Source organism: Elephas maximus, chromosome 7, assembly GCF_024166365.1.
Source record: "Elephas maximus indicus isolate mEleMax1 chromosome 7, mEleMax1 primary haplotype, whole genome shotgun sequence".
Taxonomy (NCBI): Eukaryota; Metazoa; Chordata; class Mammalia; order Proboscidea; family Elephantidae; genus Elephas; species Elephas maximus.
In genome coordinates this window covers 53,392,642-53,417,845 of record NC_064825.1, presented here as the reverse complement: position 1 = coordinate 53,417,845, position 25,204 = coordinate 53,392,642, and the positions used below count along the sequence as shown (strand labels likewise).

General features: G+C 38.0%; 1 protein-coding gene across 1 annotated transcript in view; it reads right to left on the bottom strand.

Moving 5' to 3' along the window:
- The window catches only part of RRM1 (ribonucleotide reductase catalytic subunit M1), a 40,053-nt gene that overhangs the window by 11,356 nt on the left and 3,493 nt on the right, over positions 1-25,204 (bottom strand). The window contains exons 2-12 of the mRNA XM_049890013.1: positions 20,892-20,980; positions 19,123-19,300; positions 17,972-18,072; positions 15,839-15,898; positions 14,984-15,023; positions 14,435-14,597; positions 9,203-9,344; positions 7,256-7,339; positions 5,124-5,285; positions 4,699-4,778; positions 3,823-4,024 (exon numbers count right to left, since the gene is read on the bottom strand). Coding sequence (XP_049745970.1) covers positions 3,823-4,024; positions 4,699-4,778; positions 5,124-5,285; positions 7,256-7,339; positions 9,203-9,344; positions 14,435-14,597; positions 14,984-15,023; positions 15,839-15,898; positions 17,972-18,072; positions 19,123-19,300; positions 20,892-20,980 — 1,301 coding nt within the window. The remainder of the gene's footprint in view (positions 1-3,822; positions 4,025-4,698; positions 4,779-5,123; positions 5,286-7,255; positions 7,340-9,202; positions 9,345-14,434; positions 14,598-14,983; positions 15,024-15,838; positions 15,899-17,971; positions 18,073-19,122; positions 19,301-20,891; positions 20,981-25,204) is intronic.

Genomic DNA, 25,204 nt, shown 5'->3' with positions numbered 1-25,204 from the left:
TCGTATTACTTGCTCAGCATACAGACTGAATAGGTTTAGTGAAAGAATACAACCCTGACGCACACCTTTCCTGACTTTAAACCAATCAGTATCCCCTTGTTCTGTCTGAACAACTGCCTCTTGATCTATGTAAAGGTTCCTCATGAGCACAATTAAGTGTTCTGGAATTCCCATTCTTCGCAATGTTATCCATAATTTATTATGATCCACACAGTCGAATGCCTTTGCATAGTCAATAAAATACAGGTAAACATCCTTCTGGTATTCTCTGCTTTCAGACAGGATCCACCTGACATCAACAATGATATCCCTGATTCCACGACCTCTTCTGAAACCGGCCTGAATTTCTGGCAGTTCTCTGTCAATACACTGCTGCAACCATTTTTGAAAGATCTTCAGCAAAATTTTGCTTGTGTGTGATATTAATGATGTTGTTCTATAATTTCCATGTTCGGTTGGATCACCTTCCTTGGGAATAGGCATAATATGGATCTCTTCCAGTTAGTTGGCCAGGAAGCTGTCTTCCATATTTCTTGAAATATGGAAATAGACAATATGGCATAGACGAATGAGCACCTCCAGCGCTGCATCTGTTTGTTGAAACATCTCAATTGATATTCCATCAATTCCTGGAGCCTTGTTTTTCACCAATGCCTTCAGAGCAGCTTGGATTTCTTCCTTCAGTACCATCGGTTCCTGATCATATGCTACCTCTTGAAATGGTTGAACATGGACTAATTCTTTTCGGTATAATGACTGTGTATTCCTTCCATCTTCTTTTGATGCTTCCTGCGTCGTTTAATATTTTCCCCCATAGAATCCTTCAGTATTCCAACTTGAGGCTTGAATTTTTTCTTCAGTTCTTTCAGCTTGAGAAATGCCGAGCATGTTCTTCCCTTTTGGTTTTCCATCTCCAGCTCTTTGCACATGTCATTATAATACTTTACTTTGTCTTCTCAAGAGGCCTTTTGAAATCTTCTGTTCAGTTCTTTTACCTCAACAATTCTTCCTTTTGCTTTAGCTGCTCCATGTTCGAGAGCAAGTTTCAGAGTCTCCCCCGACATCCATCTTGGTCTTTTCTTTCTTGTCTTTTCAATGACTTCTTGCTTTCTTCATGTATGATGTCCTTCCACAACTCATCTGGTCTTTGGTCACTAGCGTTCAATGTGTCAAATCTATTCTTCAAGTGGTCTCTAAATTCAGGTGAGATATACTCAAGGTCATATTTTGGCTCTCGTGGACTTGCTCTGATTTTCTTCAGTTTCAGCTTGAACTTGCATATGAGCAATTGAGGGTCTATTCCACAGTTGGCCCCTGGCCTCATTCTGACTGATGATATTGAGCTTTTCCAACGTCTCTTTCCACAGATGTAGTCAATATGATTTCTATGTGTCCCATCTGGTGAGGTCCATGTGTACAGTCGCCGTTTATGTTGGTAAAAGAAGGTATTTGCAATAAAGAAATTGTTGGTCTTGTAAAATTCTATCATTCGATCTCCGCCATTGTTTCTATCACCAAGGTCATATTTTCCAACTACTGATCCTTCTTCGTTTCCAACTTTCGCGTTCCAATCGCCAGTAATTATTAATGCATGTTGAGTGTATGTTCGATCAATTTCAGACTGCAGCAGCTGATAAAAATCTGCTATTTCTTCATTTTTGGCCCTACTGGTTGGTGTGTAAATTTGAATAATAGTTGTATTAACTGCTCTTCCTTGTAGGTGCATAGATATTATCCTATCACTGACAGCGTTGTACTTCAGGATACATCTTGAAACATTCTTTTTGACGATGAATGCAACATCATTCCTCTTCAAGGTGTCATTCCCAGCAGAGTAGACTATATGACTGTCCAACTCAAAATGGCCAATACCAGCCCATTTCAGCTCACTAATGCCTAGGATATCGATGTTTATGCGTTCCATTTCATTTTTGAGGATTTCCAATTTTCCTAGATTCATTCTTTGTACACTCCAGGTTCCGATTATTAATGGATGTTTGCAGCTGTTTCTTCTCATTTTGAGTTGTGTCACATCAGCAAATGAAGGTCCCAAAAGCTGTACTCCATCTCATTAAGGTCAACTCTACTTTGAGGAGGCAGCTCTTCCCCAGTTGTCTTTTGAGTGCCTTCCAACCTGGGGGGCTCATCTTCCAGCACTATAACAGACAATGTTCCGCTGCTATTCATAAGGTTTTCACTGGCTAATACTTTTCAGAAGTAGACTGCCGGGTCCTTCTTCCTAGTCTGTCTCAGTCTGGAAGCTCAGCTGAAACCTGTCCTCCATGGGTGACCCTGCTGGTACCTGAATACCAATGGCATAGCTTCCAGCATCACAGCAACATGCAAGCCCCCACAGTACGACAAAATGACAGACACATAGCTACCTGAATACATGTCAATTTCTTCCTACTAAATTATAAATTTCCAGAGGGCAGAGATCGAACTTTATTCATTTTGTATCCCAGGGCACTTAATACAACATCTTATATATAGCTAGTGCTCAATAAATTCTGTTGAATTAAATTGCAACTCTAGCATTATATTTAACTCACGTCCTACTTAAGTCATTTTTCTTTTTCTTTTTAAGGAGGCCTGGTGGCACAATGGAAACCCTGGTGGCGTAGTGGCTAGGTGCTATGGCTGCTAACCAAAGGGTCGGCAGTTCGAATCTGCCAGGCACTCCTTGGAAACTCTATGGGGCAGTTCTACTCTGTACTGTAGGGTCGCTATGAGTTGGAATCGACTCGATGGCACTGGGTTTGGTTTGGTTTTGGTGCCACAACAGTTAGCACTCAGCTAACCAAAAGAATGGTCGTTCAAACCATCCGGCAGCTCTGCAGGAGAAAGGCTAGTGATCTGCTTCTGTAAAGATTACAGCTTAGAAAACCCTAAGAGGCAGCTCTACTCTGTCACATGAGGTCAGTATGAGTCAAAATTGACTCGACAGCACCTAATATTTTTTTACATTTTAGACTTTGGGATCTACTTCTTCCTCATTTCCATAGTTTTAATCCAATATCCAAGCAGCCTGCCATCCAACTACTACAACAATCTCCTTAGGCTAACCTCCCTATTTCCAGCCTCTTCTCAAACCAAGACACATTTTTACCACACGCAAGAACCATTCTTCTCATCCTAGCATTTTCACGCTATTTTCCTTTCAGAAACCTATAACGGCTCCTACCCCTGAGACATGGAACTGTCACCTTCCATCTACCATCTCCCTTCCCCAGTCATAGCCATCTCTCCATATACCAAGGCTTAATGTATTTGCTCCATCAAAATATACTTACTTGGCACTGGACTCAAAATCTATCCCTATTTCTCATCTGCCATATAGGCCATTCTCCACCAAATGGAATGGAAAGCTTTTCCCCAAACTTTTTCTTTTAAACGAAATCCATGTCCCATTTCCAGCCTTGCCTCTTCTGTGAAATCTCCTGAGAGATTTGAGATTGGAATTTGTCTCTCTATTCACTGAAGGACTCTCTACATGCTTATGTACTTTAATCTGAAAGAACTTCCTAACACATTTTTACATTTACCTTAAACCATCATAACTGTGTATTGCTGTTTTTCTCAAGTAAAGACTATTATAAAGATGTATGTGTAAGAAAAACCCAATTGTCTTTTACAGTTTACAGACTAAAAGATACTTAAGGGCACGAGTCATGACTTCCTTTGTAACTTCTCGCTGGCTATTTAAGTGCTCTTCTGCTTTATAATAAACTATGAAAACTCCCTTCACCCATCTCAAGTGAAATCAAGGAATAACTACCAAAGGTTCTCTCACTACTGTAAGGCAGAAGTTTTTCTACCCACCTCATCTTTGCTGGTATACTCTACTATTTCTGTGCACAGGTTGCTGCATTTGATCGTTCCCAGGTTCTGCTGGTTGCTCTTTCGATTACAGGAATCTTTGTAGAGCATGTATGGGGTACCTGTTTCTGTCTGAGACTCAATGATGGCATACCAAAGCTGCTGGGCTTTTACAACTTTGCGGATGTGACCCCGTTTCTCATAACTGAAAGGAAAAACTAACATTGTTTTAATATTTAAATATTAAGAAAATTTTTATTGCAGACAGCTTGATGACACTAAAATACACAATTATTAAAGCTCTTAAGTTTTTAATAAGTTTTGCTAATGGGGGAAGAAAGGAATATAATATTCATTTTACTCTGGCTAAAGCCATTTAAGAAAATCAGGCAGCTTTAGATCCCTTTAAATGTACCCCAGTCCTACTAAATCAATATCTTTCATAATAAAAAGGAAGAAATTAAAGTAGCCAAATCTCCTAATATTATGCTAATATTTACTGAACTATTGAAATGTGTCCCAATCTCACACAGTTCCTACGTGTAATATAAAGCATAACTTATGTTATCAAATGTATTATAGGATAGAGCAAAACAATAACTCTACTAGTTTTTGCTTTAATTTTTATAACGATCAAATTAAAAACCTAAGCACCTATTCACATGTCCCAAAGTTTTAAGAAAGAAAGGAACCAACATTTTGGTGAAGAATCAGGGAACAAACCTAACCAAAGTTAAATTATTAGTCACATTCCAGTCTAAAAGTTTCTGAAAATTTCTAGAGACTGGCTAATGACTGGTGTACTTTTGAAATTTTAATTACTCAAGTAAGAGAAACACATAGTTAAAACATTTTTAGATTTTTACATTTTTCCCATACCTTTCATATAGCTTCTCAAATTCCTCTCCCCAAACCTCATCCAGACCAGGACATTCATTTGGACACATCAAAGACCAGTCCTACAAAGGGAAGAAGAGTAACACCCTTAAGAAATTTCAGATAACCAACCACAGCCCATTAAAAGCACTGCAAGGGATGGGTACTTTTATAGGCTCTTTTAGTGTGGAAATAATTTTAGGCTCAGGTCCAAACATCTAGTTCTGCCTATTTGTACATGGCTTTTAAAACATCGAGGTCAAATAGCATCTGCTTTAGAGAATAAAATGGAAGAGGGAAGAATGGTATCTCTTAACTTGCTCAGAATGCTTTCCATAGCATGGGCTCTTCCTAAGCATGATTTAAGGCGACTTAAGAAGAGAAAGCTCATATTCAGGTTGCTACATTAACAGGTACCTAACTCTCACCTGATTAGTCTCCACTCGTTTCATGAAGAGATCCGGAATCCAAAGGGCAAAAAATAGGTCCCTGGCACGCTGTTCTTCCTTTCCCGTATTCTTCTTTAAATCAAGGAACTCAAAGATGTCTAAATGCCAAGGCTCCAGATAAATAGCAAATGCCCCAGGTCGCTAATGGCAAATAAATCATCATTTTTTTCAGAATCAAAATGAAACAAGGAAGACTTCTTATTTCCCAAAGCACACTTTTATAATATCTCCTTTAATCTTCACTATAATTAATGAATTAAATAAAAGTATTATACAAATTTTAAGAAGTAATATTTTTCTTACAATTCTAGGAGTAAGAAAGAGCAACTGCCATAAAGAAAATGTGGCACATGAAAGATAAAATAACTTGTCCAAAGTGACACAACAAAGCTGAGATAGAGCCTCCCCTTCACTTACAGTCTAGCTCCCTTTTCACTATATGAGATACATGTAAAGGTCAAAGAGGATGTTGTTCACTTTGACAATATAAGCTGTGCTCTTTATTAAAGGTCAAAATGGTGATCTGTCTTATCAAGATCCCCATAGATTTTTTTTAAGTCCATCAGAAGGAAATTCATTAACAGGTGATTAGTATGCCTACATGCATACCCGTAAGTGGCACCTAAGCTGTAAACTACCCTGCTGGTAACATTGGTAGACAATCAAACACACATTATAGGACACACATTATAATCCCTATCCAAAGTTAGGTATTAAAATGAGTTATAACTTCAGAAATTCTTTACAAATAGGACAAGTATTGTATGAGACCACTACTATAAAAACTCATGAAAAGGTTTACACACAAAAAGAAACAATGTTTGATGATCGGGGTGGGGAGAGGTGGGGACAGAAAAACACTAAATAGACAATAGGTAAGTGGTAACTTTGGTGAAGGGTAAGACAGCACACAATACTAGGGAAGCCAGCACAACTTGTACAAGGTAAGGTCATGGAAGTTCCATGGACACACCCAAACTCTCTGGGGGAATGAATTGCTGGGCTGAGGGTTGTGCAGACCATGGTCTTGGGAAACATCTAGCTCAATTGGCATAACATAGTTTATAAAGAAAACGTTCTACATTCTACTTTGGTGAGAAGTGTCTGGGGTCTTAAAAGCTTGTAAGTGGCCATCTAAGATACTCCACTGGTCTCACCCCATCGGGAGCAAGGGATAATGAAGAAAACTAAACATATAAGAGAAAGATTAGTCCAAAGGACTAATGGATCACAACTACCATGGCTTCCACCAGACTAAGTACAGCACAGCCAGATGGTGCCCAGCTACTACCACTGACTGCTCTGACAGGGATCACAATAGAGAGTTCTGGACAGAGCTAGAGAAAAATGTAAAAGAAAATTCCAGCTCACAAAACAAAGACCAGACTTACTGGCCTGACAGAGACTAGAGAAACCCTGAGAGTATGCCCCCTGGACATCCTTTTAGCTCAGTAATGAAGTCACTCCTGAGGTTCTCCCTTCAGCCAAAGATTAAAAGATTAGACAGGCCCATAAAACAAGTCTAAAGGGCCACACCAGCCCAGGGGCAAGGACTAGAAGGCAGGCGGGGACAGGAAAGCTGATAATAGGAATGCAAGGTCAAGAAGGGAGAGTGTTGACATGTTGTGGGGTTGTTAACCAATGTCATAAAACAATACGTGCATTGTTTAATGAGAAGCTAGTTTGTTCTGTAAACCTTCATCTAAAGTACAACAAAAGAAAAATTCTTTACAAATAAACTGTCATGTAAAAAAGCTGAATAGAGCAGAGGCTGCCTGGAGCCAGGTGTGTGTGGTGAGAGTGATGGGGAGAGACTGAATGCAAAGGTGCACGAGCAAACTTTTTTGGGGTAATGGAAATGCTCTGTATCTTGACTGGGGTGGTTATTATACAACTGTACATACTTGTCAATACTCATCAAACTGTACAATTAAAATATATACAGTTTAAAGTAAACGATACCTCAAAAACTGATTTTAAAAGTAAAACAAACAAAAAAAAGCATAAGCAGAGTGTTAAGAACTATACACTATTGAACCATCCCATTCTAAGTATACGTGCCTAAAGCTTTTCAGTTCTGATTTCCAGTACTTTCAAGTAATAGAACATACCTTGTTCCCACCTTGATCCACATATCGAGCTGTGTTGTTATACACTCTCAGCATAGGTACAAGGCCATTGGAATTGCCATTAGTCTGAAAGAGAGACCAAAAATAAAGGTATCTGGAGAGACAAAGGAGGCTCAGCAAAGAAAGAGAACAAAATGGCCCAACAGTAAACAAATGACTCTCTCTCAACCTTTCGTCAAAAAGGGTACCTAATTTCTAGATAGCAATCTATAATTTTACTGCTCTCCCTCTTTACCCGTTTTGAAAATATAACATCCAATATAAAGTCAACAAAATATTGTCAAATTAATCACAATCATATACATAATTATTTCATGGCATCTCTAATTTACGAGATATAACAATTACAAGTTAAGAAAGCCCCAAATCAGGGTAAATAAATTTAAACTCCTTGTTTTATAAAGGCCATTATATAAAGATGCACTTTGGGTAAAGTAAAAGTAAAAACACTACTACAATGTCTTTTTCCCAAAAGAATTCAAGGCAACTCACAATAAGAATTATTTGCAATGGATAACTTAAGACAATAAATAAGGAAAATGAAGATACTCAACGATAAATGGATTCTAGAATGAGAACATGAAAATATCGAGAGTCCTAAGACTGGAAGATGTTGTTGTTAGCAGCTGTCGAGTCACTCCTGACTCGTGGTGACCCCATACATGACAGAACAAAACACTGCTCAGTCCTGCGCCATTCCCATGATCAGTTAGTTGCAGCTTAGACCACTGTGATCCATATGGTTTTCACTGGCTGATTTTTGGAAGTAGATCACCAGGCCTTTCTTCCTAGATATCTTAGTCTGAAAGCTCCATTGAAACCTATTCAGCATCATAGCAACATGCAAGCATCCACTGACAGATGCATGATGGCTACGCACGAGGTGCGTTGGCTGGGATCAACCAAGTCTCCTGCATGGAAGGTGAATATTCTGCCACTGAACCATCAATGCCCCTAAGACTCTAAGAAATCATATCAAATTCTTTAAATTATCCTCTTAGCTCCAAGGCAAGTCTTGACACAGTCTAGAAAGATAAGTGAACAATGGCTCATTGTACTACTCCAAGGTAAGTCTTGACACAGGCTAGAAAGGTAAGTGGACAATGGCTTACTGTATCATTGTGTGAAAGTACAGTGATATACACAGAACCTTTCAAACACCAGAATGGAAGAGTTTCCTTCTAGAGTCTCCAAGTATACGTTAATTTTATCCTACAGGGTTAATATTTTCTTCACTTTACAGATAAGAAAACTAACTCAAAGATATAAAATAATTCAGAGATATAAAATCACACTACAAATAAGTAGTGGAGTTGGGTTTAAACCCAGGTCTTAACCAAAATCATTATCTTGACTCCTGGTGAATAGTCAACTAACGAAGGGCTAGAGCTTACACCATTAAGTGCTAATGTTTAGAGCTTGAATCCTGGCTCTAGGCCATAAGTGATCTCTGGAAATAATTTAATTTTCTAAGCCTCCGATTCCTCGCTTTTAAAATGAAGACAAGGGTACCTATACTCGCAAGGTTCCTGAAAGGTTCCTAGCATGTGTCTGTAATGGTATCTATCGCATAAGGTTGCAGTAAGGATTAAATGAATGATTCATGTAAAAATTACCTTCATAACAGACTTAGCACATACTAAGTACTCAATAAATTATGCTGCTATTATTTCTAACATAAACCAAACTTTCAGAATCAGAGCTAAAAAGGATCTTAGAGATCATCTAGACTAAACCTCTAATAAGATAGATGAAAATGAAGCCAGAAGTGAAATGACTCTCTCTAAGTCACACAGACAGCTAATAATTAACAAAGACCCAGATCTCCCAAACCCCAGTAGGTACCTTCTCAAACATAAGCCTGGTTACTTATGGACTTGACTTCCCCTAGCCTACAATCTTTTTTAAAGTCGTAAGACAGAATCTTACCCCAGCAATATAGCTGCCGGTAGCTCGGATACAACTCACAGCAACACCAATTCCCCCAGCAGACTTGGAAATTAGTGCACACTGCTTTAGAGTGTCATAAATACCTTCAATGCTGTCATCTTTCATACTCAGAAGGAAACAGCTACAGGGAGAAAAGAAGTCACAACTCAGAGCAAGGAAAGAGAGCAAAGCTGAATCGTAAAAATCATTACACAATCAAAAAACATTAAGTTAGGTAAATAAAAGATCTGAAGTTCACAAAATTCCTAAGTGTTTTTAGAAGAAAAAAACTTTAAGTGGGTATCACACAATGAAACATAGCTACGTAAGATTATATTGAAATCACCTTATTGTCTACACTAGATGTTAAGCCTAGAAGAAAATCTTATAGGAAGTGTAGAAATAGCTCATTTTTACCAGATTGCACATGAGACATTATCACATTTTCTCCTGTAAGTTCATAAACATACATCATAGCCTTTTCAACTTGTTAGTAAGACAAGAAAAATAAAACCTCTGAAAAAACATCTATTCAATTGTCAACCAATTCTTTAATATATCCTGTGTTGGATTACCCAATAAGTAAGGTATGCACAGGCTTACTTGTGCTTACTAACTAATCTGTAGTGGACAATTCACATGGATTTTACTAATTTACAGATTAGTAAACACAATTAAGCCTGTGTGTACCTTGCTTACTATAAGCCAGTGCATACCGTGCTTACTGGTTAATCCACCCCTGATTAATCATATGTCCAACAAAACTGTAATGATGCACTCACACTGTCTTTTCCAAGATAACACCTCTGTCTGTGCTTTGGAGCTTATCCTGTTCCACGCCTCAGAAACTTTACCAATGATTTCTTCACTGTCTTAAATATTCAACTGCAAAAAAAGATTCTATCCATTGGCTTTTTCTATTAAATACTCAGACATTCGGAATAATATTGAGAAGAACATAAAAAATGCTTTGTGCTTACCACCTACCTCAAGAAATTAGACACTACAAATACAGCCTAATTGCAGTCCCCTACCATTTCCATGCATTTCTACTTTCTTTTAGCATTTATACACATTCGACATATATGGTCTAAATCTTAAAATTTTTCTGGTAGCATATTTATTCATCCTACCACAACTTGCTTTTAACTCAGTATCACGGTAAAGTGATTCATTCCTATGAATACGTGTAGTTCTAGTTTGTTTTTCACTGCTGTAAGATATTCCTAACTGTATGAACATACCAATATATTTATCCATTCTCCTATTGATAGCCATTTGGATTACTTTCAATTTCTTTGCTACTCTACACAATGCTGCTGTGAAAATTGTTGAACATACACCCCCTTGTGCACATGCCCAAGGGTTTCTGGAGGACGGGCTTGCTAGGTCAAAAGATACGTACATGTTCCACTTTATTAAAGATTCTTCAATACGGGTGATCAGGTCTACACTACATCAAGCAATGTATGATGCTCCATTCCTGACAACACTTGATATCATCAGACTTTTTAATTTTTATCAATCTGATGGGTATGAAATATCTCATTATGATGTTAATTTTCACTTCCCCAATTATAAGTAAAGTTTATCATCATCTCACGTTTACTGAAAACTAAATTTTCTTTTTCTATCTAATTACTTGTTTATATCCTTTGCCTATGTTTCTATTTGGTTTTGCATCTTTTTTTTACACTCTCAATACTTAATCTGTGTTAAAAATATCTTCTCTCAGTCTGAAACTTGTTTTTTCACTTTGTTTTTGGTTCACAGGAATTTATAATTTTAGTGTAGTCAATTCTGCCAAATTTTCCTTTACGGCGTTTTGCTTTTCGTATCTTAAAAAGAAATTTTTCACCACTATGAGGTCATAAATTTTGCCCTATCAAGATGTAAACTGAAATGTTAAGAGTCATGATGACAGTGATGAATCTGTGAAACTTAACATGGAGGAATCTGGAAGGCATTATGCTGAGTGAAATTAGTCAGTTGCAAAAGGACAAATATTATATAAGACCACTATTATAAGAACTCGAGAAATAGTTTAAACAAAGAAGAAAATATTCTTTGATGGTTATGAGATGGGGGAGAGAGGGGTATTAGATAATTAGAGAGTAGATAAGAACTACTTTAGGTGAAGGGAAAGACAACATACAATACAGGGGAGGTCAGCACAACTGGACTAAACCAAAAGCAAAGAAGTTTCCTGAATAAACTTAATGCTTCGAAGTCCAGTGTAGCAGGGGCAGGGGTTTGGAGACCATGGTTTCAGGGGACACCTAAGTCAACTGGCATAATAAAATCTATTAAGAAAACATTCTGCATCCCACTTTGGAGAGTGGCATCTGGGGTCTTAAACACTAGCAAGCAGCCATCTAAGATGCATCAATTGGTCTCAATCCACCTGGATCAAAGGAGAATGAAGAACACCATGGACGCAAGGTAATTACGAGCCCAAGAGACAGAAAGGGCCACATAAACCAGAGGCTACATCAGCCTGAGACCACAAGACCTAGATGGTGCCCAGCTATAACCGATGACTGCCCTGACAGGGGACACAACAGAGTCCCTGAGGGAGCAGGTGAGCAGTGGGATGCAGACCCCAAATTCTCATAAAAAGACCAGACTTAATGGTCTGACTGAGACTAGAAGGACCGCAGTGGTCATGGCCCCCAGACCTTCTGTTGGCCCAGGACAGGAACCATTCCCAAAGCCAACTCTTCAGACAGGGATTGGACTGGACAATGGGTTGGAGAGGGATGCTGGTAAGGAGTGAGCTTCTTGGATCAGGTGGACACTTGAGGCTATGTTGGCATCTCCTGCCTGGAGCGGGGGGATGAGAGGGTAAAGGGGGTTAGAAGCTGGTGAAATAGACATGAAAAGAGAGTTGAGGGAGGGAGCGGTCTGTCTCATTAGGCGGAGAGCAATTGGGAGCGTGTAGCAAGGTGCATATAAGTTTTTGTTTGAGAGACTGACTTGACCTGTAAACTTGCAATTAAAGCATAATAAAAACTAAAAAAAAAAAAAAAAAAAACTCGTGATGTTTGCAACTCACTTTCTGGGCTCCCTGTTATACTATAATGGCTTATTTGTCTATCCCAATGTAAACACCACACTGTCTTAATTACCATGGCTTTACAGCTATCTTGAAATCTGGTAGGGTTTTTTCCTTCAAAATTGTCTTGCTATTTGTATTAGTTCCTTTGGCTGCCAAAACAAACTACCACAAACTTGGTGGCTTGAGGCAACAAAAACTTATTCTCTCATGTTCTGAAAGCCAGAAGTTCAACATCAGTTTCACTGAGCCAAAATCAAGAGCATTCCCTCTGGAGGATCTAGGGAAGAATCAATCCTTGCTTCTTCCAGCTTCTGCTGGCAGCCAGCATTCCTTTGCTTGTGGCCACATCGCTCCAATCTCTCCCTCCATTTTCCCATTGCCTTCCCCTCTTCTAGGAGCCCTGGTGGCACAGTGGTTAAAGCACTCGGCTGCTAACCAAATGGCTGGTGGTTCGAATGCACCAGCTAATCCATTAGAGAAAGATGTGGCAGTCTGCTTCCGTGATGATTTACAGCCTTGGAAACCTGTGGGGCAGTTCTAATCTGTCCTATAAAGTCCTATAGGGTTGCTATATATCAAAAGCAACTCAACAGCAACGGGTTTGGTTTTTGGTTTGGTACCTTCCTCTTTGTGTATCAAATCTCCCTCAGCCTCTCTCTTATAAGGACACTTTTGATTGGACTTACGGCCCACCTGGATAATCTCCCCATGCCAAGATCACACCTGTAAAGGCCATTTTTCCTCATAAGGTAACTTTACAGATCCCAGGGATTAGGACCTGACATCTTTGGGTGGCCATTTTTCAGTCTACTAGACTATTCTTAGCCTTCTGCTCTTCCACATAAATTTTAGAATTAGAATGTTGAGATTTTGATTGGCATTAATCTGAATCTATAATCTTTACAATATTGAATCCATTTATGAAAACAAAATCATTTTCCATTTATTTTTTAATGTCCTTCAATCATGCTTTAGAATTTTCTTGTTACGTCTTACACATCTTTTATTAAATTTATTCCTGAGTCCCTTCCAGTATTTGATGCTATTACAGATGGTATTTTTTTTTAAATGGTATATTTTTAAAACTTAATTTTCTAATAGCTAAAGTACAGAAATGCAAGTGATTAATAATATATATAGATACATTGCCTAAATCTCTAATTCTAATCATTTGTCTGAAGGTATTTTTGAGTTTTCTATGTAAAGAATTATCTGAGTAATTACAGTTTTGTTCCCTCATATCCAATCTCTTGTTTCTTTTCATTCTCTTACAATGTGGACTCTACTACTATACTAAATAGAAGAGGTGACAAATCTAAGTTTTTAGTGAATATCTTTCATCAAATTAAGAAAGTTATTTTCTATAAACACTTTGCTTAATTATTTTTATTATGAAAGCATTATTAAATGGTTTAAAATACTAATGCAATTATTTACATCATATTTTTTGATATCATTACAGCCTTGAATTCTTGGGAAAACCCCAACTTGCTAATGTGTATTATATTTTTTACCTATTACTGGATAGTGTTCCAGTGTTCCCTTTCTCAGTGAATGGGGACACTGGAACACTTGTTACACTATGGATAAGCCTGGAAACTAACCTCAACCCATGTCCAAAACATCACCCAATTCTATTATTTTACCTTCTAAATATCTCATGTATCTGTCTACCTCTGTCTCTACTTTCGCCACCCTGAACCAAACTACCATAGTCTCTTGTGTGTTGTTGTTAGGTGCCATCGAGTCAGTTCCAACTCATAGCAACCGTACGTATAACAGAACATAATCTCTTGTATAGACTACTATAATAGTACCATAACTAGATCTCGGCGCTAATTTTTTAAACAATTTTACTGAGATATAATTCATATATCATATTGCCCATTTAAAGTGTACAATTCAATGGCTTTTAATAGTAACAGAGCTTAAGACCATCACCCACAATCAATTTCGGAACATTTTCATTATCAGTATTTGCCTCTACAATCCATTTACCACACTACAGCCAGAGCTCTTTCAAAAACCCATATCTCATTTCTGAGCAGGCAGCGATTAAATTTTATTGACACTAATTTTTATGTGATGAACTGCCTAGTTTCTTAAGCTCAAGGTTTATTTCCTTAGTCAAAACCATTTCACAGAATTACAAAGCAACAATAGGTGACACATACCTAGAGAGTTGTGGGCGGTTGGTGCCAGCATTGAAGAGAGTGGGGGAGGCATGAGTAAACCACTTCTCAGAGAGAAGGTTGTATGTTTCAATAGCAGCATCAATGTCTTCTTTGTGAATCCCAACAGATACCCTCATCAACATATGTTGTGGTCTTTCAGCCACTATAAACCAAAGAGGAATTTTCCCATAATAAGGCATGTCAGAAAAACTAAGCTGAGACATGTACTTGAATCAAAAAACCCAAACCAAACTGGCTGCCATGGAGTCGATTCAGGACTCATAGAGACCCTATAAGACAGAGTAGAATGTCCCATAGGGTTTTCAAGGAGCGCCTGGTAGATTCAAACTGCCGACCTTTTGGTTAGCAACTGAACTGTTAAGCACTACGCCCCCAGGGTTTCCTGATAAGGAACACCAAAATAAAATTAGAAAAACCTTACCCCAATGAGTGGGATAATTATTCACATACTAAACCTAAAGTTCAAAATGTTAAGAGTTTAAATAGAAATGTTAAAGCTAATGACACACGAACATGTTCATTTCTCACCTTTTCCATTGATCTTCAACAAATAGGACCGCTCTAGCGTCTGGAAAAGGTAAAGCAACCAAAAACTTTGCAGGGCAGTTTTTAAAGATACAGCGAATATATCATTTAGAGTAAGGTAATCTGTTTAAATCTTCCATATTTATATAATTTTAAATTAAAAAGTAGGATATTTACTCTTACTGGCTTCAGTTTAGAACAGTTTCAATTGGCTGTTTTGTTTTGGAAAAGACTGCATGAAATTTTCTTGAAAAAGCCAGCTCTGCAATATTAATAACAGAATTTACAGTAGTAAGCATCATCATTATCATCATGGCTAACATTTATAAAGTGCTTACAATAGTCTAGGCCCTGATCTAAGCAACACACACACTCACTTAATCCTCATAACAACCCTATGGAATTGTATTATCTCCATTCTCAAGATGAGGAAACTGAAGCACAGAGGTTAATTAAGTACCTTGCTAGAAGAAATAGAACAGGAATATGAACCCAGGTAGTCTGACACCAACATTCATTCTCTCAATCACTACACTATGTTGTCTGTCAACAAACACAAAAGTACTCAGAAAAGTACCTGGCACACAGTAGGGATTTAGTAAACAGCTGTTACATAAATAGTAGAATAATCTAGAATAATTCTGGGAAACTATCTACATAACTCCTCAAGCAATCCAGAAGTAATATTTGGAAAACTGAAAATAGGCATGCTATCTCCGCTTTATTCAGACCACCACCACCCTCACCTCACTAATCTTCCAGTTCCATCCCAACTCCTAACAGCTTATTGCCTTTATAGCTATATCGCTAAAATTGACTTAAGGCGGAGTTCTCACTTATTTGAAACCCAATACTTACCTTGAAACCAAAGTAATTATAAGAGAAGTCTCGGTCATAGATAATGGCTGAATTCAGGCGCTGATGGGGGAAAAACACATAATTAAAATAATTAGAAAATCTGTTTTCAACTAGATTTATTTTCACAAAATCTGTTATCTTTCAGCTCTGATTCTAAAGCTAAAATTGATATAAAATAGAAAAAAGATAACTCTAAGCATTATTGCTATAGAATAGAAATCCATATATAACATTAAGAAAAAGAAACAGTATAAATTGAATATCCTAATTAGGCTTAAAAACATGCATATTAAAGACTAGATGAGAACTCTCAAATATAAGTTGTGTGATTAAAGGTTATTTTAAAATGTTGCCTATCATATGTATAGTATATCTGTAACTAAACAGGGAACTAACGTGAGTGGTCAATACTCTCATCCTTAAACATGTTTTTAGATTGGCTGTTGATACAAAAGTATTAGTACCATGTACTTTTTTATATAATTTATTTTATTGCTGTTGGTGTTGAGAATATACAGCAGAGCATACACCAATTCAAGTTTACATTTACAATTTAGTGATGTTGATTACAGTCTTCAAGTTGTACAAACATTTTCACCCTCCTTTTCTGAACTGTTCTTTCCCCATTAACATAAACTCATTGTCCTTTAAGTTTCCTATCTAATCTTTCCACCTGTTGTTTTCAATTTGATCCCATACAGTTTCTAAAAGAGCACAATGCTCAAGGCAGACATTCTTTACTAGGTAAGTAAACTATTGCTGGGTTTAAAGAAGACTTTAGGGGAGGTACCACATACTTACTAATACATATTTTTATTTTAAAAATTAGCGCATTTTAAACTGCATGTAACAATATATAAATGACAGGAGGCAGGATTCACTACTGCTAAAGCTCTTCAAATCTATGGTCTTCAACAGATTTTAAACAAATTACTGCTGTGACAGTAAGATTTTATAGTAGAATTAGCCATTGTCACAGAATTTTTGTAGGCTATAAAGCCATTTGGAGGGAAATGAAAGCAGCGAGGTAAAAACAATCATTTGGATAGCGAGAAATGGAGCTGGTTTTTCAAAATATGAGCAGTGTTTCTGCATAATGATCCATGTCCATGGACTACAGAAAATCTACACCAAACTCTGCTTCCTCTTTCCCAAATTTTTAAGGACATCTTTATTGTCAAAGGCAGGTAAGCCTAGCTTGAATAGTGGAGAACCAAAATACTTGATTGTCAATGTTTACCTTTTAGACACAGGTTTTGCTGTTATTTTTGTTTTAACCTGTCATTGAACAACATACGAACAGCTAAGGAAGAATTTTCTCTCAGTCTCTTCTGCACCAGATACATAGTTAGACAATCAACTAACCATTCTATTACCTAAAGTTAATGCTGGCTTCTTATCTTTCCAGATATCCATGGAAAATAAACCCTGTGTACAAGGGAGATGGCTAGACCTGCATATCTTTTCCCTTCTATCCTCTGGGATCTAGGTAAGAAAGAAGTTGGAATCTAAGTGGATAAGTTTTAAGTTGCTGAGCAAGATCTTTCACAATTTTACCTAAGCAACCTTTTCGGGAGTCAGTTTGGCAATGTCTATCAAAGTTTTGAATGCATATACTTTTTGACTCAGTAATTCTACCTGAGGTATTTATTGTATCAACATATGATTAAAAGACCTACCATACAAGGATATTCACTGCAGCAAAAAATGAAAAACAATTTAAATGTTCATCAATAGAGGAATGCTTGCATATTCATACAACAATATATAAAATGGAATGCTATGCCGCTATTAAAAAGAACAGAGTAAATTCATAAATGCTGATACAGAACAATCTCTAAGACATACTGGTAAGTGAAAAAAGCATCAGCGAGAACAGAATGCTACCACTAAAAGGAAAAATAAATGTGTGCACAGATACGTGTATGTATAGAGTAGCTCTGAAAAATACATTTAAAAAATGATAAAATGTTGTTTCCAGAGAGGAAAACCAGGATTCAGAGCAGAGCAAGAAGAATACTTTTCACCTTATATTCTTTGTAGTGCTTAAATTTTTAAACGTATATATGTTATTTAAAAAAAAAAAAAAAAAAAACTATCAAAAAACATTTACCAGGAAAGCATTATACATACATCTTTATTGGCCAAAACAATATCCAGTGTTGAATTGGCCACCATGGGAGAGTGTTTGCCATTATGAGGATTTATGTAGTTGTACAGGTCTTCCATCACATCTAAAAAAATGAAAATGTCACAAAACCATTAACAGACAATTCAAACTTTAGGTAATAGTTTAAAACAATGGCTCTCAACCCTTATTTTTTCCATTCGAACCCTCCTCCCCACCACCCAGTGCCTAACATAGAAGGTGCTCAATAAACATATATACGCTAAATAAATATATCATAATGTTTCACTTAAGGAAATGATCTTCAAGATTTAGCATGTGTGTAAGCTCTTGGAGATTGAAAAGGATTCCCAGGTGTGTTATACCTTATCCCCATTGAAAATAAGGAAATTCAGAAATTATCATCTCACAAATTGTTTTTATCCTAACAGAACAGAAACTCAACTTAAAACTCAGGATCTAGAATCCCAAGCATTTCACTTCCATAAAAGCATATTTCATAAGCTCTCTCACTTTGCACTTCTTCAAGACATCATAGCAGTTCTTAGCACTATGCATTTACATATAAAACACACACACACAAAAAATGCTGAATTTTTGAATGGGACTGAATTGAACCTACAGAGCAACTTCAGAAGGACTGACATCTTTACAATAAATCTCCTGAAGAGGGAGGATATGATTGAGGCCTTATATAGTAGATCTAGAATTGAGAGCTGAAATATTTCTAACCCCAGCTAGTCCACCAGCTGGCTTCTTACAAACTGAACAAATTAACCTTCCATTGTCCACATTCCCTGAGCTGTAAAATGGGAGTGAAGAAATAAAGTGCTTCCTAGTAGTGACAAGAGATCCACTGTTACATGGTTTTATGGCATTTCCAATCACCCCGCCGCCAGCTGCCAAAAGACAGGCTTTTTTTTTTTTTTTTAAAGAACAAAAAGGTAAAAAAACAAGGATTCACTGACCCTTCCAGGTAGTAGATACCAGCATGGAGAAACCGGAAGTTCTAGTCCCCTCTCTGCCACTAACTTGCACATTTTGCTATTATAAACAAGATGTAACTTTTCTTTTGACACTCAAGGTTTCTCTCTAGTCCCTTTAAAAATTTTCTGAGAATACTAAAGTCTTTCTAACTTTCTCACCCCAGACTCACCACTGAACACTTTCTTCGTTTCTTTGTGCAAGTTAGAGACAGCAATCCTTGCTGCCAGGATGGCATAGTCAGGGTGCTTAGTAGTCAAGGTCGCAGCTGTTTCAGCAGCCAAAGTGTCTAGTTCCACAGTGGTGACCCCACTATATAAGCCTTGGATTACTTTCATGGTGATCTGAGCCTACAAAAACAAAGCCAAGAGTTACTTGCAGCTTTCCTTTAAATAATAATAAAGAAAACAACCATATTGACATCATAATAAAACAGCCAACTACTTTTTTGGAAAAACTATTTTTCAGAAAGGTGGGCTGTGGAAAACATAGTAATGAGAATTAATAAACCAAAAGAACTGCCAGAAAACACATACTACAAACACAATGAAAATGTGTCACTTAAAAAAAATAATAATGGTAGTCTTTAAAAAGATTAAGTCTCATAGGGAAATTGCTGAAGAGAGACCAATGATTCTGTAAGTATTTCCTCACCTTTCATTGAAATTCTCCCTAAGTGATCAGGGCGCCAGCTACATCCTTACTCACCTTTGGCCAGTTCCACATAAGGACAAGTATAGGAAATAAAATTAATCAAACCTTAATCATTCTAATTAAAGCAAATGAAGGTCTGCAAAGCTTATCAGTGGTTACCAGGGCGGGGAGGAAAGGGAAAAGGATAGTCATTGCTTAGGGGATGCTGAGCTTCTGTTAATGGTGGTGGAATAATCTGGAAAAGGACAGTGGTAATGGGTGATGACTATCAATGGCACAGCACAATGAACATAATCAATGTCACTGAATTGTACACGTAAAAACTATTAGATTAGAAGGGTTTTGTTATACATACTTTTATCACAATTTAAAAAAGAGAGAAAGATGAAGGTCTGAATGAAAGTTGGGGCTGAGTCATCAATTTTTGCTTTCCCCCCCCAACAGTTTCTGCACGTACAATTCAGTGACAGTGATTACATTTTTCAAGTTGTGCAACCATTCTCACTCTCCTTTTCTGAGTTGTTCCTCCCTCATTAACATAAACTCACTACATCCTAAGGTTCCTATCTAATCTTTCAAGTTGCTGTTGTTAATTTGACCCCATATAAATAGTTCTTAAAAAAGCACAATGTTCAAGGCAGACATTTTTTTTTAGTAGTTAAGCTAAACTATTATTTGATTTTAAGAAGACTTCAGGGGATAGTTCTGGTTTAAAGATTATTTCAGGGCAATAGTTTTAGGGGTTCATCAAGTAATTTTTAATGACTACTCTTTCTTTAGCACTTCACAAATTACAAAATGTCAACCTTCATAATCTTCTCTGATATTTCACAATAACCCTGTGAGATGGTATTATTACTATCACCACTTTACATGAGGAACCTGAGGCTCAGGTTACTGGGACTTGCCCAAGGTTATATTACTATCCAAATCTTCCATTCAACCTCACTGCATTACACTGCTATCAAGATCATATTATAAGAGGTTCCACTTTCAAAACATACAATGCACGACTTAATACCATATTAACTCTCTTTAAAAAAATACATTTTTAAGAGAAACAAATTATAAGTTGCATATATGTGTATGTGTTTACTGCACCTTTAAAAATCAGCCAATCTTAACAGAAAATGAATATTTCCCAGCTGACTAAGGCTCATCCCCCTCAAAAAAGAAAAAAATATATATACACACACACCCCAGGAGGTAAGTAAAGGGCCAAAAATAAGAGAAGTAGAAAAAATCATATGAAGCAAGGAACCCAAGATATAAACCCTGCTTACTTACAGGATCAACAAAGTCCATATTGAGTCCATAGCAAAGCTTCTGGATTCGAGAAGTGATTTTGTCAAACATGACCCGCTCTTGGCGGCCATCTGAAGAATCAAATCATACAACTCATGTTAGAACTAATTAAGATGCAATGTCAAAGAATCAAAATGTAACCAACTTCTAAACTTTTTAAACTGAACAACATGAAATCCTACTATCAAGATAAAAGATTCAGACCCCCAACAGATTCATCAAGAGATTATTTTTGTCTTCCCTGATGTCATCTTCAAAAATTAGGGATACTACACTGAAAGCTCTCCCTTCCCTTACATTATAAAATCAGATGGATTCTTGCAATAACTTCCCAACTGATCTATTTTCCCCCTTGTCTCACACAACAGCCAGGGCTATCCTTTAAAACTTAAGTTAAAAATCATATCATTTACTACCACCATGCAAAGCCCCTAAGAGTGGTTTCCCATCTCCTTCAGAGTAAAAGTCAAAATCTTTACAATAGTCCATAGGACCCAGACCCCACACAACCTGCTCTTTGCCCCTCCCCCACCCACCACCTTCACCTTCTATTCTCCCACCCTCCTCACTCACTCTGCCCTGGTAACCCCGGCCTCCTTGCTATCCATATCTCCTTTGCTCAACATTCCATTCTCAAGGAGGCCTTTCCTGATCACTCTATTTTAAATTACAATACCCCAAACATAACCCTACTCCTCTTAGCCCCTCCCTTTCTATGCTCTATTTTTCTCTATAGTACTTATCACCATCTGACATACTACATCGTTTACTTATATGTTTACTGTGTGCTCCCCTGCCACCCATTAGAATATAACTTTCAAAAGGAAAAAGATTTTTGTATGTTTTATTTACCAATGTATTCCCAAATGCCTAGACCAAGGCCGAGCACATAGTACCCAAAACCCATTGCCGTCGAGTCTATTCAGACTCATAGCGACCCTACACAACTGAGTAGAACTGCCCCATAGGGTTTCCAAGACTGTAATCTTTATGGAAGCAGACTGCCACTTTTTTCTCCCGAAGACTGGCTGGTGGGTTCGAAATGCTGACCTTTCAGTAAGCAGCCAACTGAACCACTGCGCCACCAGGGCCAGAGCCCAAGGCTCCTTGTCTGCCTTTGGAATTTGTCTCAAGCCTCGGGGTGTCCGTCCCTGTGCTCCTCCCTCTTCTGATACTTTTTGGGTTTGTCAGACTTGGCCCAATTGACCTGGTGCCCAGGGTCTGGCTGGTGGGAAAATGAGACTGTGGCCCCTGCAGGCCTGTGCTGAGGTGACGACCAGAGCAGCAAAGTCATATAGAAAGCAGCGTCACTTGCCTGTGACACACCTGTCTACTCAGATTAGCAAACACATCACTTCCCAGGCAGAGGCAGCTGTCCTCGTTGTCCTCACAAATGGCAGATGGCACACAGTAGGCACTCAAATATTTATTGAATGCTAAATGATTTATAAACTTGCCTCCATTCTAACGCCCTCATAATAAACTTGCTTGCATGGCCTCCTACAGTAATTAGCAGTTTTGAATTTATTTCACATTATGTATAGAAGTATTTCTTTTTATTTATAATTCAAGACCGTCCAGAGGCACTCTTAGTTCTAATATTGTGGGAATATGGTAAGCAAATACATATGTACCTTACCCAGTCCTTTCACCATTTTTGGACTTAGATCACAGTCCTTCCCAATAAAAAGTCCTTCTAGTCTTAGTTTAGAAACCCTGGTGGCATAGTGGTTAAGTGCTACAGTTGCTAACTAAGAGGTCGGCAGTTCAAATCCACCAGGCGCTATCGGGCAGTTCTACTCTGTCCTATAGGGTCGCTATGAGTCGGAATCAACGCGACAGCAGTGGGTTTGGTTTGGTTTTGGTTTTAGTTTTAGTTTACATACAACTTTCATTTATTTACTCTCACCAGGAATAGTGGACATATCCAAACACTAAATAGCCTTAAACTTCAGCAACCTCATAACATGTTCTGTCATTTTACCGATGTTTATTCATAGAATGGGGTTAATTATCATACCTATTTTACTTGGAGCCCTATTGACACAGTGGTTAAGAGCCTGGCTGTTTACCAAAAGATCGACCATTCAAATCCACCAGCTGCTCCTTAGAAACCTTATGGGGCAGTTCTACTCTGTCATATAGGGTCACTATGAGTTAAAATTGACTGGACAGCAACGGGTTTGGTTTGGGTTTTTTATTTCAGCTGCCTTCACCAGTTTATTGTTATAATTAAATAAAGTAAAAGGTGGTTTTGTTATAACATTGGTAGAGTTATAACTATTATATCTCATTAAAAATAATGCTCTTATTATGTGGGCAGCTCCTGTCTGGAGGAGAGATGAGAGGGCAGAGGGGGACAGAAGCTGGCCAAATGGACATGAAAATAGAGTGGCGGGGGGAAGGAGTGTAGTGTCTCATTAGGGGGAAAGCAACTAGGAGTATATATCAAGGTGTATATAAATTTTTGCGTGAGAGACTGACTTGATTTGTAAACTTTCACTTCGAGCACAATAAAAATTAAAAAAAAAAAATAATGCTTTTACAGGGAAAACACTGATCACAGTTATCTGATACACAATAGGCACTCAATAAATGTAAGTGTCCCATACTGACTGATTTAGTTTCTGTCTCCTCTGTGTTCCTACAATACTCTGTAACTACTAGCTAACAGGCAACATGTGAAATATGTGTTCACATTTGGCCTTACCATTCACATCTATATTCTCAAATCTAGCTCAGTGCTTGGCACAAGGTTCTCAAACATTTGACAAAGATTGAATGAGCAATAAAACCACTACTTATCTACCTCAATAGGATATGTACTTTTTTTTCCACACTGACTTATAAGCACTAAGGTGGCCCTCCTCTTTCTGAACACCACTGTGATCACCTTTACGGACCAGACTTAAAGATGCAATGTTTTTCTGGAACAGAGTAAATTTCCTGGCCCACACAGGGACTGAGTCCTCAGTGCTCTACCAACTGGCTAACTAGGCAGACAAGTGACCACAAAGCAACATTAGCAACTGAGAATTCTGTAGCTGCCAAAAGCTTTGAAATTAATCAGGAAACCGACAAAAAAATATAATGGCAATTGTCTTTACTCACATTGGAGAAGGGGAGGCAGACTTAAAAGGTTTAAAGGTCCACTGGCCCACTGCTCTCCAGTCTATCATTCCACTTGGTTAATTTTTCAACCCAAGCGATTTTATCACATCATTAATCCCTGCTTCTTATTGCCTACATTACCCTCTTCTCTCAAGCAAGGCCTTCCTTAATTTGGCCCCTTTCCTATATAGGCAGTCCCCTGGTTAGGAACCTGGGACTTACCCTTTAACGTTATGTAAATTTGCCCTCCCTTTAAAAGGACTGAACCAACCCCTACTTGCAACAAATTCTTCAGCACAATCACCTTCACTTGCTGCACTTGCAGCTTTTAAACCACTGAAAACGCTTTGAGCAATTTCTTGCACTAAAACCCATAGCCATCGAGTCAATTCTGACTCATAGGGACCCCATAGGGTTTCCAAGGCTGTCAATCTCTAGGAAAGCAGACTGCCACATCTTTCTCCCACAGAGGAGCTGGTGGTTTCAAACCGCCGGCCTTTCGGTTAGCAGTTGATTGCTTTAATCACTTCGCCACCAGTGCTCCTTTTTCTTGCACTGAAGTGAGGCTAAATAAGAACTGTATGCACCTATTCTGACTTACCTACAATTTCTTAAAGACACACTCAGGAAGAGATCTCGTTCGAAACCCAGGGAATGTCTGCTGTTGCGTGCCTTGGAGTGGATTCCTACTCACAGCAACCCTATCGGACAGAGCAGAGCTGCCCCACAGGGTTTCCAAGAAGCAGCTAGTGGATCTGAACTGCTGACCTTTTGGTTTGCAGCCGAACTCTTAACCACTGCACCACCAGGGCTCCTGCCTATACTTACCTATAAAATATCCTAAGTCCTAATAGGGCCCTCCATTCCCACATCTGCATCATTGCTTATACCTTACTCTGCCTAAAAGTCCCTCTTCCACCTTTCCATACATCTAAAATCTACTCACCCTCCATATCTCACCACCTCCAAGAAGCCTTCCCAAACCATTTTACCTCACATTAACCTCTGCCTCCTCTGAAATCCACTAATTGTCTGATTCCTCCTTGGTTACAAGGTGTCTTCTTTAATTCTTTTCAGGACGTCTTCGCTAATCCTGTAAGACCAAGGATGTGTTTCTTCTGCCTGGAACATTCAGGCCACAGATTTCCACACAGTTTTATTATTCAGGGCTCAGCTCAAATGTC